This window comes from Panthera leo, chromosome B4 (assembly GCF_018350215.1).
Source record: "Panthera leo isolate Ple1 chromosome B4, P.leo_Ple1_pat1.1, whole genome shotgun sequence".
In the NCBI taxonomy this organism is placed as follows: Eukaryota; Metazoa; Chordata; class Mammalia; order Carnivora; family Felidae; genus Panthera; species Panthera leo.
Genome location: NC_056685.1, coordinates 64,602,768 through 64,617,742, shown reverse-complemented (window position 1 = coordinate 64,617,742; position 14,975 = coordinate 64,602,768). Strand labels below are relative to the sequence as shown.

Sequence of the window (14,975 nt, the reverse complement as noted above, 5' to 3'; positions counted from 1 at the left end):
GGGCATGGAATTTTCTTTTGGGTGGTAAAAATGTTTTGGAACTAGAAGGAGGTGCTGATTGCACAACATTATGTATATACTGAATGCCACTGAACTGTACTCTCTAAAATGGCAAGTTTTATGTTACAGAAATTTCACCTCATTTTTAAGTTAAAAAAAAAAGGGAAGCAGCACATGAACTATACAAAGAAACTAGAAAAAAAAAGAGAAAATATATAAGTTTACCTAAGAACATGCACAAGAAAACAATACAGGAATGAAATCTATGATCAATATTTAGCACCAAATTACTAAACTTAATGAAATCATCACCTTTAAGAACACAGGACAAATGAAGGCACATCAAGCAGGAGAGAGCAAGATTTCAGGAACTAAAATGTAGATAGCAGTGCTGGGGGCAGGGCATGCTTTTTTTAAAGTAAAAGAATTCTAGGATGATTTAGCAGTTTTTTAAAAAAGATGATAACAGGGCAGCTGGGTGGCTCAGTTGGTTAAGCATCTGACTTCAGCTCAGGTCATGATCTCACGGTCCATGCGTTCAAGCCCCACGTCGGGCTCTGTGCTGGCAGCAAGGAGCCTGGAGCCTGCTTCAGATTCTGTGTCTCCCTCTCTCTCTACAGTCCCTCCTTCACTCACAGTCTGTCACTTTCTCTCTCTCAAAGATAAACATTAAAAAAATAAATAAAAATAAAAAGATAATAACAAGAGTTGGTGAGGATGTGCAGAAACTGAAACCCTCAAACACTGATGGAAGGAATGTAAAATAGTACAGCCGCACTGGAAAACAATGTGGCAGTTTCTCAAAGTTAAACAAGAGTTACCAAATGACACAGCAATTCTACTCCTAAGTAAAACCTTGGTTTGAGAGCATAATTCTTTCTGGAAACATGCTTGTAATCCAAAGCACTCATATATCAAAGCGAATTTCAAAAACCACTGGCTCAGTTGCGATCATGCGATTTTCATCATCACATACTATTCATATTGCAAGACACTGCTCATTTTTCAAGTTAAAATTTATTAGAAATGTTTGCTCGTCTTATGGAACACTCGTAGAACAAGTGACTCGCAATCCAAGGTTTTACTGTATATCCAACAGAACTGAAAACATGTCCAGACAAAAGCTTGCAAACAATGTTCATAGCATTCTCCATCATAACCAAAAAATGGAAACAACCCAATATTCATCAACTAGAATGGATAAGCAAAATGTGGCATATGTATACAATGGAATATTATTTAGCCATAAAAAGTAATGAAGTACTGGGACACCTGAGCGGCTCAGTTCGTTAAGTATCTGACCCTTAATTTTGGCTCAGGTCATGATCTCATGGTCGTGAGATGGAGCCCCGTGTAGGCTCTTGCTGGGTGTGGAGCCTCCTTAAGATTCTCTCTATCCTTCTCCCTCTGTTCCTCCCCCCATGCACACAAGCTCCCTTTCTCTTTCAAAAAAAAAAAGTAATGAAGTATTAATACATGGATGAACTTAAAAACATCATGCTGAGCAAAGGAAGCCAGACACAAAGAGCCACATATTGTATGATTCTATTTATATGAAATGTCCAGAATAGGCAAATCCATAGAGACAGAAAGTAGATTAGTGGTTGCCAGGGGATGGGACAGGGGAAGGATGAAATGAGGAATGACTGCTAATGAGTACAGAGTTTCTTTCTTGCATAATAAAAATGTTCTGGAAAAAAAAATGTTCTGGAATTAGATGGTGATGGTTGCACAACTTGTGAATATACTAAAAACCAATGAGCTGTACATTCTATAATGGTGATTTTATGTTACATAAATTATATTTTAAAATGTTAGAAAAAAAATGTTGGTTTGCAAACTGGTCATTTAAAACCCAAGATTCCTTTCTGAATTCCTAAAGGTAGAATGCTGAAATCACTGAAATGAAAGGTAAAGTGAAAAGTTCATTACTAGCAACTCTGAGTCTCAGGTTAATGTCATGTCACTAGGATTCCTATACTGGGTGCTGGTGTTTTGTTTTTGTTTTTGTTTTATTTTTTTTTAATTTTTTTTACATTTATTTATTTTTGAGACAGAGACAGAGCATGAACGGGGGAGGGTCAGAGAGAGAGGGAGACACAGAATCTGAAACAGGCTCCAGGCTCTGAGCAGGGCTCGAACTCACGGACAGTGAGATGGTGACCTGAGCTGAAGTCGGACGTTTAACCGACAGAGCCACCCAGGCACCCCTGGGTGCTGGTTTAGATTACATACCTGGGAGGGCACCCCCTTATTCTCAACTTAAAAAAATAGTGATTAAATTTCTCAAGTTAAGTCACAAAAGTTGTTTAAGTCTTATCTCCTCTCCACCTGCAAAGTACACCATGGTCTAAAAGTATCAACCTTTTCTCTCCCCTCTTCTGTTCTTTCCACACAGATGATCTCAGTTAAAGAAAAAAAAAAAAAAACAACAAAAAACTATTTAGCTAAAACCATTAAAGTTGTGAATGATCTACAGCTATAAACATGATTCCTTCTCCTCAACTCTTCCAACTCTATAGGCTTGAAAGAAGGATTACTTGGGCAATTTAACAAATCAAAATTTAAAACATTAGCAAGAATGCCACAGATATCAACATGCTACTCAATGGTGGTATGCCCTTAGGCTCAGCTTCCCTATCTTTTCTAGTTACACGCATTTTAAAATCAAAGACTCACTAATACACTTTTCAATTGGGATCTATGAATCATCTGCATCAGAATCACCTGTAGTGCCTGGCCCAACCTAGATTTGAAAATCAAAATCTCTGGGGATGGAATCTAGGAACTTATTTTCAAAGTGATTCTTACATATACTAAGTTTGCAAATCACTTCTAAAAAAAGTTCAACAAAATGGGACCTACAGCCACTTAAGGTGTAGTTAATGTGTAAGAGAGAGGCTCTACCCGTATTATGAAGACATCATCACTGCCACTGAGAAGTTTACCGGTCAGAACATTTATTATTATGTTGGGATAATATCGTACACTACTCCATTAAATATGAATGTAATGCATGTGCTGTATATTACAAAACATTAAATGGCACAGAGAACAAAGTAGTGGTATACTAGTATTCAAGTCAAACAGAAGTGATTTTTTTCAATATAATGAAAATATGGGGGGGGGGAGACATTGTTTCTAACCTTATTTATTAATTCTGTACCTGAATAATAAAGGACTGAAGTACAGCTAATAAAGACGTAAATGGAGATAACCTTCATTAAATCTTTAAAAACTAATTTCCCTGGGTACTTGGCTGGCTCAGTCAGTACAGCATGTGCCTCTTTATCTCAGGGTTATAAGTTCAAACTCCATGTTGGGCAGAGAGCCTACTTAAAACACACACACAAACTTAATTTTCCTACTGAGCAATTTCAAACATCAACACATAAATATGGCATGTATCACTACTAGGATGGTTTCTGCTAGCACAACGTTAATGATTTTCCTACCAGTGAGATCTTTACTCCTCTACTCCAAAGAGTAATTCTGCCAACAGGTTTACTCACGGAAATAAACTCAATTTTGGGGCATCTCAGTGGCTTAGTCAGTTAGGTGCCTAAATCTTGACTTTGGCTCAGGTCATGATCTTAGTTTCATGGGCTCAAGCCACACAGCCAGCTCTGCACATTGATCCCACAGAGCCTACTTGGGATACTCCCTCTCCCTCTTTGTCTGCCTCTCTCTCTCTCTCTCTCTCCCTCTCTCTAAATAAACAAACTTTGGGAAAAAAAAAAAAGGGAAACTCAATTTTGTGTAAGAAAAATCCTTCTTGATTTTAAACTATTTATGCTGACACACAATAGCCCTGATTCTTTTACTTCTCCAAGCTTAGAAAGCATGAAGAATCTCTTAAAAGTATATGGAAAGTTTCTGGTCCACAGATAGGAAACACTTCCAAATTACTACCAAAGAAGATTTAGTTCATCTCCTTTCATTGTATTTTCAAAAACAGATCCATTTGATGATAGAAGTACCAGTGTTTTAAAATATTATCTGGTTACAGTGAACAATATCCATTCATTCAAAGTATTTATGGAGCACTCACTACACACCCCGGGACTGTTACAGAGCTAGGAATAGGAACGCAGCAGTGAACAAAATATGTGAAATAAAAATACAGCTCCTAATATTATATTGATGATTCAGTGTCCAATCATTACAAATAAGTTACAAATACTACAATATATGTAGGCAAGAGTGAGCAGAATCTATACCAATCCTACAGCAGACCAAGGATATGTGTTTCTGAAATAATTTCTACCACTTTATTTAAAAGCAAGAAAAAGTACAGGAGGTCTATGGTTTCCAAGGTTTGAATATACTCCATGGTACTCTGAACGTTAAGTTCCCTGTCATAATATTTATACTCTACACTAAAATACTGTAGCAAGATGTAGCGACAGAAAATGAGGAAACCGTCCCCTTCTCAACAGAAAAGATCATTGAGAAATGAAAACACTTAAAATCAATATACTAAGCTCTAAAATGCGTTTCTCTGAACTCTAATAAGAGTCCTACGATTCTTTTAAAACCAAGAAAATCAGCAGGCAGAGAAAATGAAACTTGTACTTCTCCTGTCACTCTAAAAATAATTTTTCAACATTTTCTGCATATAAAAAATTATGTTATCTATGACACCCAATATGAAAAGACCAGAGAACCTGATGCCCAATTTGGATGGAAGACAAAAACCACAGCCAACGCAGAAAAACTGGTTATTCCTTCCTAACACCCAGATACAGGTGGTTTGGGGCGGGGGAGACGAGGGGGTTGCTTTTTATTAACTGCTTCGGCGTCCTCAAAACATGAAGGGATTGCACTGCAGCAAAACATTCAGGTACCACACAGTAGCGGCCTTCTCAACCCCGACCCCGCGGTTCCAAAACTGACTCCGGCGCCCCTGAGCAAGGCAAGAAGGGGAATAAAAACCCTGCCGCCCTAAAACCAACCGAAGAAGGGCTAGCTGGCCCGCCATGAGCCCAGTGTGGCCCCACGTGCCCAGCGTGTCCCCCAGGTGCCCTTCCAAGCAGCGGCCCGCAGGGCAAGCCGCGCCCGGTCTCCGCGGGCTCCAGTTCCCCTCGCCGGTCGGTCCCCCGGCTAGCCCGCCCCCGGGACCCGCCGCGCCGGCTCCGCCCCTCGCCTCCCGACCCGGCCCGGATTCCCAGGCCCGAAGTAACCTGCCCCCGGCGGAAAGGCGCGGCACAGCCCGAAGAGCCCGGGTGCCCCCAGCAGCGCCCTCCTCCCACAGGCCGCAAAGGCCGGCTCGGAGCCGGCGCTGCCGCAGCCCCCACCAGGCCCGCGCCCCGGGGTCTGGCCTGGGCGGACGCCGCCCTCGTCTCCTACCTGCGTTCCCACCACGACGATCTGAGGCAACTGGATGATGTCGGCGCCCACCGTGTTGAAGACATCCTGAAGCTTGTTGATAACTGGAATTAGCGCCTCCATGGCTCCGAAAACACAGGACCCCCGCCCGGCCGGCCGCGGCAATGAATGGGGCCGGGGCCCAGAGTCCGCCTCCTTCCTCCTCTCCTCCGCCTTCTCCTCGGGAGCCGGCACCCATTGGACCCCGCCCGCGCTACCTGCCCCCTCCCGGCAGGCCATGCGCTAAGAGGAAGGTGGAGAGAAACAGAGCCTGCCGGGAGTTGTAGTTCTGGGGCAGAGGAAAGAGAGGCCTACGGATTCCAGAAAGCTGCGCCGCGCTGGGCGGGTGGAGAGCCCGGGGAGAAGGTGCTTGGGGCGGGCGTGGTTTTCAGGCTGTCGTCAAAAGCCCTCGCAGCGAAACCCTAGGAGTAGGAGGGAAAATACACTTACGTCTGTATTCAGAGCGTAACGGGTGTGAAAATGCCAGATATGGATGTGTGTTTAGCAGAGCGTAGTATCTTGATTATCCAAGATGTTATTTCCTTATGAAGCTGCCTGCTCAATAAGGACGGGTTGAAGAGACTTAAAGAATAACTCAGAGCCTCAGACACCCCAACCAGGTGCAAAGGGTCTATAGGCTGATACTAGAAGGCGTGGGGTGCTATTTTGCAAAAATACAACACCCAGCCCCGGTTGGAACATGCGGGTTCTCCCAAGATTTTTGTACAAACGTGTTGTGGAAGAAGCTTAAGTCAAGAGTTTTGGAGGGGAAAGGATGAGCCCTTGTTCTCTATATTCTGTATAACACTTTATTTGTTGTGGCCTGATTCCTGACAAAGTGAAGATCTGATAACTATCTTACTTGCTTTTTGCTAAGTGTGCCTGTTACATTCCTAAATGTTGTTTTTCTTTTTTAGGCAAGATCATATTTCTCCTCTACTCCAAACCTCCAAATCTTTCCTATCTCAAAGTTTAAAAAGGTGACATTTGAGCAAAAACCTAAAGTAGGTGAAAAGAAAGCCCCCTTGCTTTATTTTTCTCCATACTATTTATTTCCATCTTGCATGCTACATATTGAACTTATTTACTCTCTGCTCTTGCTAGATTATTGGCTTCTAGAAGCCAGGGATTTTTGACTGTTTAATTTACCGATGCATCCCTAGCCCCTAGAAAGTGACAAACAAGATACAGTGAAACCTTGGTTTGTGAGCAAAACCTTGGTTTGCGAGCATAATTCGTTCTGGAAACATACTTGTAATCCAAAGCACTTGTATATCAAAGTGAATTTCAAGAACCATTGCCTCAGTTGTGATCATGTGGCATTCAGCATCAAGTACAACTCATGTTACAAGACACTGCTCATGTACTACTGGTATTTCAAGACATTGCTTGTTTATCAAGTTAACATTTATTAGAAATGTTTACTCGTCTTGAGGAACATTCGCGGAACAAGTTACTTGCAATCCAAGGTTTTGCTGTAGATGCAATCTCAGTCCCATCTGAGTTTACAATCTAACAGGATGACACCATTCATTATAAATGGGTAAAGTGCTATGACTGACTGTATTTTAGAACACATAATAGGAGCACCTTTTCTACTTTGAGGGGGAAGAGTGAAAATTCCAGCAAGACTTTCTAGAAGTCACCAGATTTAGTCTCCAGGAGGGTAAAAACACCTGCAATAGTGGAAGTTGTGCACTACACAACAGCACTAGGTACTATTCACCTGCACAGCCCTACACAGTAGCCCCAAGGAACATGCTTGATTTGTTCAGTAGGACCCATGGTAAGTAGTCAATAAATATTTGGGGGCAAATGAATAAAATATCATGTAAGCTAAGACCTGAAGGTCCATGAGTAGTGTTCTAACATCTTACCAAGTTTTATGAACATTGCTTTTTTTTTTTTTCCTAATGTTTATTTATTTTTTAGAGAGGAGGAGAGGAAGAGGATCCAAAGTAGGCTCTCTGCTGTCAGATGCAGGCTCAAACTCATGAACCATGAAATCATGACCTGAGCCGAAGTCTGACATTTAGCCAACTGAGCCACCCAGGCACCCCTATCTTCTCTTTCTTAAACACAAAAACTTCAGAACTGCAAAAAAATGAAGAGCAGACAAGATATTTATTCTAAATCCTCTTATTTTTTACCAAGATGATATAGTAGTCAGAGTTTACCCACTTCGCTTCTCAGCCCTCTACTGATAGAGATTTCCATCTCTTCTTTTTCTGTGAGCAGTCCGTATTCCTCCCAAGAAGAAGACGACAGAGGGGGTAGGCTCATGGTAAAGCTCCATGGGCATAATCAGTAACCGCTTCATAGGGGCAAGGTGCCCTGGGGCCAAAATGATGCAACTACACCTGTTGTTCCCTAATTTGTGGCACCAATAGACATAGTCTTTTCCTATCTGCAAAACTAAAATAACAAGCATACAATATTCCAGAAAGACAAATGTCATGAATTTGTGTGGCGTTATATATTTCCATTTAAATTATAAAATATCTCTTGGGAGGTAACATCTAGATCCTTTTAATGTGCTTCAGGAATAATAGTGTCTCCTTTTTAATTCTATCTTTTTTCTAGGAGAAATAACCACATGGCCAGTGCACAAAAAGTCCTCCTATCACCACCGCCACCAGTTAGGTTTAAGCAGCTTTGTCCAGTACTTCTCTAGACTCTAGAGCATTGAGTTTATCGGATGCAGAGGAAAAGAAAACCGTTTGAGGCTGCAGAAACAGGAAGTGGAGAGGCCTTGAAACAATGTGGCTCTATTTTGATAACTTTAAAAAAAAAAAGAAAAAACACAAGGCAGGATACTCTATGTGCAATGTGTTTCACTGGAGACAAACAAAGCAAACCAATATGGGTTTTCATGTTTTAAATTCAGAATATTCTTGCTTGTGGGAAAGCCACTTAGCTAAGAAGTATGACTTTCCTCATCTAAAGTGGGATAACATGTTTCTCAGTGGGTTGCTATGGAATCGTATTAAGCCATTATCAGGTACTGTCTCCAAAGGCTTTAAAGACCAAACGAAACAAAACAACACTCTTCTCCTTCGGTCATCTTTCTTACCATAGATTTATGATTTAGACAGGATCATTTAGTTGCAAGTCACAGACATTTAATTCAAACCAACTAGCTCAAAAAGAGGGATTGATTAGCTTGTATAACCAAAAGGCAAGCATGACGTTGGCCTCAAAATTAACTGGAACTGGCGGCTCAGGTAGCATCAGAATTCTCTCTACTTCTTGTCTCTGTTTCCCTCTACATAATCTACTTTATCCTCTCAAATCAATCTATTCCTATGGATGAGGTGAGCAGGCAGAGGTGGAAGCTACAGGTACCTCATTGAGCAAGCTGCCTCAGAGCCGATGATGTTGAGTGAATATGTGGGACGAAATGAAAGTAGGTTTCCACCCCGTTTCCCTGGTATATGAGTTTCCTATTACTGTCTAAACAAGTCATTTTGTGCTTAAAACAACTAAAAATGTATTATCTTACAGCTCTGTAGGTCAGAGGTCCAATGTGGGTCTCACCTGGTTAAAATCAAGGTATCATCAGGACTGCATTCCTTTCTGGAGCCTCTACAGAAAAGTCCATCTCCTTGCCATTTGCAGATTAGAGAATGCTCACATTGCTAGCTCTTGTTCCCCGTCCAACATCTTCGAGGCTAGCAATGTCCCATCACTTTAACCCTTCTTCTGTCATCATATCTCTCACTACAGCCAAGAAAGTTTCTCTTTTAAGAACCCTTGATTAAATTGGCCCACCTGGACCACCCAGGACAACCTCCCATCCCAAAGTCTGTACCACATCAGGTTAAGATGAACCTGACCCAAGCAGGGCCATTTAGAAGCCTTCCCTCAGAATTTTTTAACTTGACCTAACCAGAGAATGTTCTCTTTCTGGTTATGGAACTATAAGCATGTGAGTCACTGTCTCGAGGGTTCAAGTTTCCTACCACATGAATAAATTGGTTTTGGAAACCAATCTCTTATTCACCATTAAAAATTTTCCCAAATCCAACATTGTCCTATACTTTCAAATGTACATATATAGACATAATCTAGGAATTCTAATCCCCATATTTAATCACTCCTTTTCCTTCTTGCCCTTTTCACATTATAACATTAAACATTTATTGAGTGCTTTCTGGATGTGAAGCAGTGTGATAAGCATTTTGTAGTTGCTTTGCAGGATAGGTGTACAGATGTGGAAACTGAGGCTCCAGGGATTTAAGTAAAGTGATTTATTTACATAGCTAATATGTAGCAGAGCTGTGATCAAAACAGGCTATTTGGCAGACTCCTAACCTTTGCATATACCGCCTCGTTTCTTCATTCATTCCCTCATTTATTCAACACACATTTATCAAGTACCTATTAGGCACATGGGTCTTAGCCAGGCACTATATTTGCTAAAGGGAGGGGGTACTACGGACAATAGCATGTCCTTCCCCCTTAGTCAACATTGAGTCCACGGAGGGCAGAAGTGGCATCTTATGTAGCTAGTTATCTCCACTACCTAGCATGATGCTTGGTTACATAGTACCACTCTCGTAAACTTCCGTTTTCCTTTTATTGGAGAGTCAGGATTCGAAAGGATTGAAGCAGGTCTAAACTGGTACAACTGTAACTAGGATTTGCAGTTAAACCCAGCCAAAACATATGAGGCTACCCTGACACAGAAGTCTTCCTCAGAATAGCTGCCAAGTTATTTTGGTAGGGAGTGAGTTGGCTTTGTTCTAACTTAATATCCCGAAAGAAGGAAAGTTTATTTTGAATTAAATTAATAACTAGAAATTATTTTAATAGCTCTCGCAGAAGATCATCCAGACTTTCTTTATAGCATCAGTGTCTGGTATCATTTTCTGCCAGTGTTTTGATCACTAATCATAACCAAGCTGCCACTATCCATGCCTTCAAATCATAGTGGAACGTGCAGATCTAATGTTAACATGAAATACACAATTCTGGGGGCGCCTGGTGGCTCAGTTGGTTGAGCATCCAACTCTTGGTTTCGGCTCAGGTTTCTTGGTTTGGCTCATGGTTGGTGAGTTTGAGCCCCACATAGGTCTCTGTGCTGACAGTGCAGAGCCTACTTGGGATTCTCTCTCTCTCCCTCTCTCTTTGCCCTTCCCCCACTCACGCTGTCTCAGTCCCTCTCAAAACAAAACAAAACAAAAAACAAAACACACACATACACACACACACACACACACACCTCTGATGGGGAAGCCTCTGTTATATTTTGGAAACTGCCTGTATTTTGCAAAGACAGTAAAGTAAACAGTTTTAATCAATTTGCACTACTCCCCAGGCCTCAAGCTTAACACATACTTTGTCAGCAGGTGCAGGAAATTATCTACAGATGATGGGGCCGGTCAGCTGGTTCGACAGCCAGCAATTAAATCTAGGGGGATTCTGACAACCCAGTAGAGGGCAGTGTAACAACACAATTAAGAGTAATAGCATTGACTCTTCTCCCTCACCAATTTTCTTTTCTTTGCTCCATACCGTTCACCAATGGAACTTGCTTATTTTTTTAATCCTCTCACCCTCAAAACACGTGTATATCACTAACTGTTTGAGATATAGAGTGACTTTCCATCGTGGTAATGCCAACAACTGAAAATTACGTGTTAGACATCCCTGTTCTTAAACTACCTTTCTTAACTTGTCTCTGGGAATTTTTCATTGGCCTTTTTTTTTTTTTTTTACAACTGCATTACAGGTTCCCAAGATGTTGTTTGCCTTTCTTAGATGCTCTGCAAATCTTTTTCCTCTGTTTCTCAGACTTCCTTTGTGTCTTCCCTATACCAACTCAATTAGTTCACACTTTTTGGTGAAGAGGAATTTAGCTTTTCAGCCCTTGGTTAAGCTACCTTTGCATATCCAAAGACTCACCAGTACACTGTGGTAAACAGAAGGACATCCACTCTGGATTTCTTCCTTTGGTAGTCAGGCCTAGTATAGACTTTGAACATCTTTCCTTTCTAATTGCCCAAACGGTCCATGGTCCATCTAACCAGCAGTCAGTAGCATGAGTCAGTTTAAGTTATAAGAACCAATTTTCTAAAAATGCCACACAACTGTGATGATAAAACTTATACTTTAGTGACACAATTAGTAAAATTAGTCAATAAGACAGTATATCAAAAAGTATTTATAATATATATAAAGGTTTATCCAACAGCTGACTTTCTGTTTCTTTCTGATGGATTTTATTCTGTCTCCTTCAGTTATGGAATTTTGACTAAATAGATCAATAGATAGATGGACAGATGAATGAATGATTGAATAAATGTTTTGCATATTAAATACACTTCATATAGGCTAGTCAGAGGCTAACAAGTTACTTTGGAACTAGAAAAGTGTGAGGAAAAAGTTCTGAATTAATCAACCTCTTTGAGAAGTCTTACTTACTCCCAACCCCTAATCTATGAAATAGGAATAATAATATAACTATTAAGGATGTGACCTACTACCCAAACAGAAGTAAATTTTTAAATAGAATGAGCAGCACTAGTAAGTTAATGGAAAGATAGAAGATGGTGTACCCGGGGGCACCTGGGTGGCTCAGTCGGTTAAGCAGCCCACTTCAGCTCAGGTCATGATCTCATAGGCTTTGTGTTCGAGCCCCGAATCAGGCTCTGTGCCGACAGCTCACAGTCTGGAGGCTGTTTTAAATTCCCTGTCTCCCTCTCTCTCTGCTCCTCCCCTGCTCACACTCTGTGTCTCTCAAAAATAAGTAAACATTAAAATATTTTTTAAAAAAAGAAAAAGAAAATGGTGTGCCACAAAATCCAGACAGCAGTTTCAAATGTGTGCCACTATTCACACCAGTAGCAAATACAAAAGTAAACAAAATAAAAATGAAAACAGAAAAAGAACTATTAAATACTATGTCAGGTACTAAAGGTACAAAAGTGAACAAAACACATCCATTGGCATCCTCAAAATTCCTTTCTTCTCTTTCTCTTTTTGGCAAGTGGGCAGAATTCATACACATCAGCACATAGGAGACAGACCTAGCCTGGGCTTCCTGGATTTAAGGATGAATAGGAGTTGACCAAAGAGGAAGAGAAAGGACTTCTAAACCAAGCAGAAAGAGCAGCTTGTGCAAAAGTGAAGAGGAAAGAAAGCACATGATGAATTCTAGATGCTTTAAAGAGTTCAGTGTGGCTAAATGTAGGCATAAAGGTCTGTGAGGGAGTGGTGAATGGCCGGGCTAATAGCTGGTCAGTCAGAGGTGAACTCATGAGAGTGAGGAGCTAGAGACGAATCTTAGAGGCAAGGGAGAAGATCAGAAGAGTAGGCAAAGAGACATATGATCTTACGAGTTGTATAAACATGAGCCACATCCCACTGGATTGAGACAAGGTAACAGAAAATGTGAAATCAGACAGGGAGTGCTATAGTAATCCAAGTCAGAATGATGGTAATGTATACAAGGGTGGTAATAATGAAGGTGGAGACATCTGGACAAATTTGGAATAGATGAACTTGTGCAGGTAATATAAAGAAAAAAAAATGGCCAAGGGCAGAATGGGCAATTAGAACATCTAAAAGGAGACAGGAGAAGGATATTAGAACAAGGAACCATAAAATAGTAACCAAAAAACATAAAAGGAAAAATAAAAAAGAATGGCTCGTTCAAAGGGTATTTTAGATTTTTTTTAAATTTATTTTTGAGAGAATGCACACACACAAGTGGGGGAGGGGCAAAGAGAGTTGGGGACAGAGGACCCGAAGCAGGCTCTGCACCTACAGCAGTAAGCCTGATGTGGAGCTTGAACTCATGAACCCTGAGATCGTGACCTGAACTAAGTCGGGCACTCAACCGACTGAGCCACCTAGGCACCCCCAAAATGTATTTTAACCTCCTTCTTGTGGGCTTCTCTTGCTTCAGAAGCTAAAAACTATATGTCTCAGGGGCGCCTGGGTGGCTCAGTTGGTTAAGTGTCCGACTTCAGCTCAGGTCACGATCTCACAGTTCATGGGTTCGAGCCCTGTGTTGGGCTCTGTGCTGACAGCTCAGAGCCTGGAGCCTGTGTCGGATTCTTTGTCTCCCCCCCTCTTCTCTCGCCCTCCCCCATTCATGTTCTGTCTCTCTCTTTCAAAAATAAACATTAAAAATTTTTTAAAAACTAAAAAAACTATATTTCTCCATATCTTTTCAACTAAGTGTTCCATATATAATTTTATTTCCATAAAACAGGTACATTCACTCAAGGCTTAAATTCTGTTCTAAATTATGAAAAGATGTAAGTGTTACACAAGGCATCCATTTTGCTTGTGCAGATATAGGAGGCATGACATGGTTCAGGAGTTAATGGTTTTGGTAATACTTTCTGATTTTCAGATAGTGGCTGAGGTAAGCAGACCCTGAGAGCCAGCTCCTGCTTGTGATAAACGTGTTAGTAACTCTTGGTGCCCCAATTTTTCTGGGAGTAATTCCTGGATGTCTAGCCTAGAGCCCATTTCCCAGTCATTCTAACAGATTTATAAGCATCTAATTCCATGTATCAAATCTCTTTCTGCATAAACTTGTTAGAGGGGTGTATTCATTTTCTAGAGAAGCTATAGCAAAGTACCACCAACTCATTGGTTTAGAAAAATAGAAATTTGGGGCGCCTGGCTAGCTCAGTTGGTAGAGCTTATGACTCTTAATCTTGGGATCATGAGTTTGAGGCCCATGTTAGGTGTAGAGATGACTTAGAAAAATCATTTCAAAAAAAAAAGGAAAAATAGAAATTTGTTGTCTCACAATTCTAGAAGCTAGAAATCCAAAATCTAGTTGTCAGTAGGATGGGTTCCCTTTGAGGGCCGTGAGGGAGAATCTGTTCCATGCGTCTTTTCTAGGTTTTGGTGACCCCGAGTGTTTCTTGCTTGTGGCAACATTACTCTGACCTCTGCCTCAACCTTCACATAGCAATCTGCTCCCTGCATATGTTCACAACATCCTCCTTCTGTGCATGTCTGTCTCTGTGTCCAAACGTCCTCCTATTTTGAAAACACCAGTCATGCTGGATTAGGGCTCACTCTAATGACCTCATATTAAGAGAAGACACAGTAAGGATTTTAACTCAAAGGAATTTTAATTTGATTACCTCTAAAAAGACCCTATTTCCAAATAAGATCAGATTCTGAGGTACTGGGGGTTAAGACTTGAACTTATTTGGGGGGGGGGATACAATTCAATCCATAACAAGGAATATGACAGGAACATTTAGTATTCCTTAAATATTCACATGGTTCTGATTTCCCAGCCTCCTTTGCAGTATGGTTGAGGTCATGTGACTACTTCTCTAAATAGCTGTGAGCAGAGGTGGTGTGGATTTCTTCTTAGCTGAGTCAGTGAGAAGCCTTGCTCAACCTTCTAGCTCCATTTTCCTGATTTGACAAACTTTGAAGACACATGTTGAAAGAATGATGAACCAAAAAGGTCAACCCTTGGTCAGCCTGTCAGCCTGGGTCCCTGAGTGTCTACATAGAATAGCGTCCCCTGCCAAAACATATTAGACATGTAACATAAGCAAGAAAGAAATCTTTGTGGTTTAAAGACACTAAGATTTAGAGGTCTGTTTGCAGCAGTTGGTGTTAGT

At 41.0% G+C, this 14,975-nt stretch overlaps 2 protein-coding genes across 6 annotated transcripts in view; both read right to left on the bottom strand.

The window, feature by feature from the left end:
• DNM1L (dynamin 1 like) overlaps positions 1 to 5,702 on the bottom strand; it is a 49,377-nt gene extending 43,675 nt beyond the window's left edge. For 3 of the 5 annotated variants that reach the window (XM_042946234.1, XM_042946235.1, XM_042946236.1), the window contains exon 1: positions 5,350 to 5,701. In XM_042946234.1, coding sequence (XP_042802168.1) covers positions 5,350 to 5,607 — 258 coding nt within the window. In that variant the 5' untranslated portion in view covers positions 5,608 to 5,701. Of the gene's footprint in view, positions 1 to 5,349 lie in introns of all 5 variants that reach the window. The other 2 variants (XM_042946233.1, XM_042946237.1) reach the window with 2 other exon arrangements.
• A 13-nt stretch (positions 5,703 to 5,715) lies between these two features.
• FGD4 (FYVE, RhoGEF and PH domain containing 4) overlaps positions 5,716 to 14,975 on the bottom strand; it is a 145,308-nt gene continuing 136,048 nt past the window's right edge. The window contains exon 18 of the mRNA XM_042946232.1: positions 5,716 to 5,789. Coding sequence (XP_042802166.1) covers positions 5,767 to 5,789 — 23 coding nt within the window. The 3' untranslated portion in view covers positions 5,716 to 5,766. The remainder of the gene's footprint in view (positions 5,790 to 14,975) is intronic.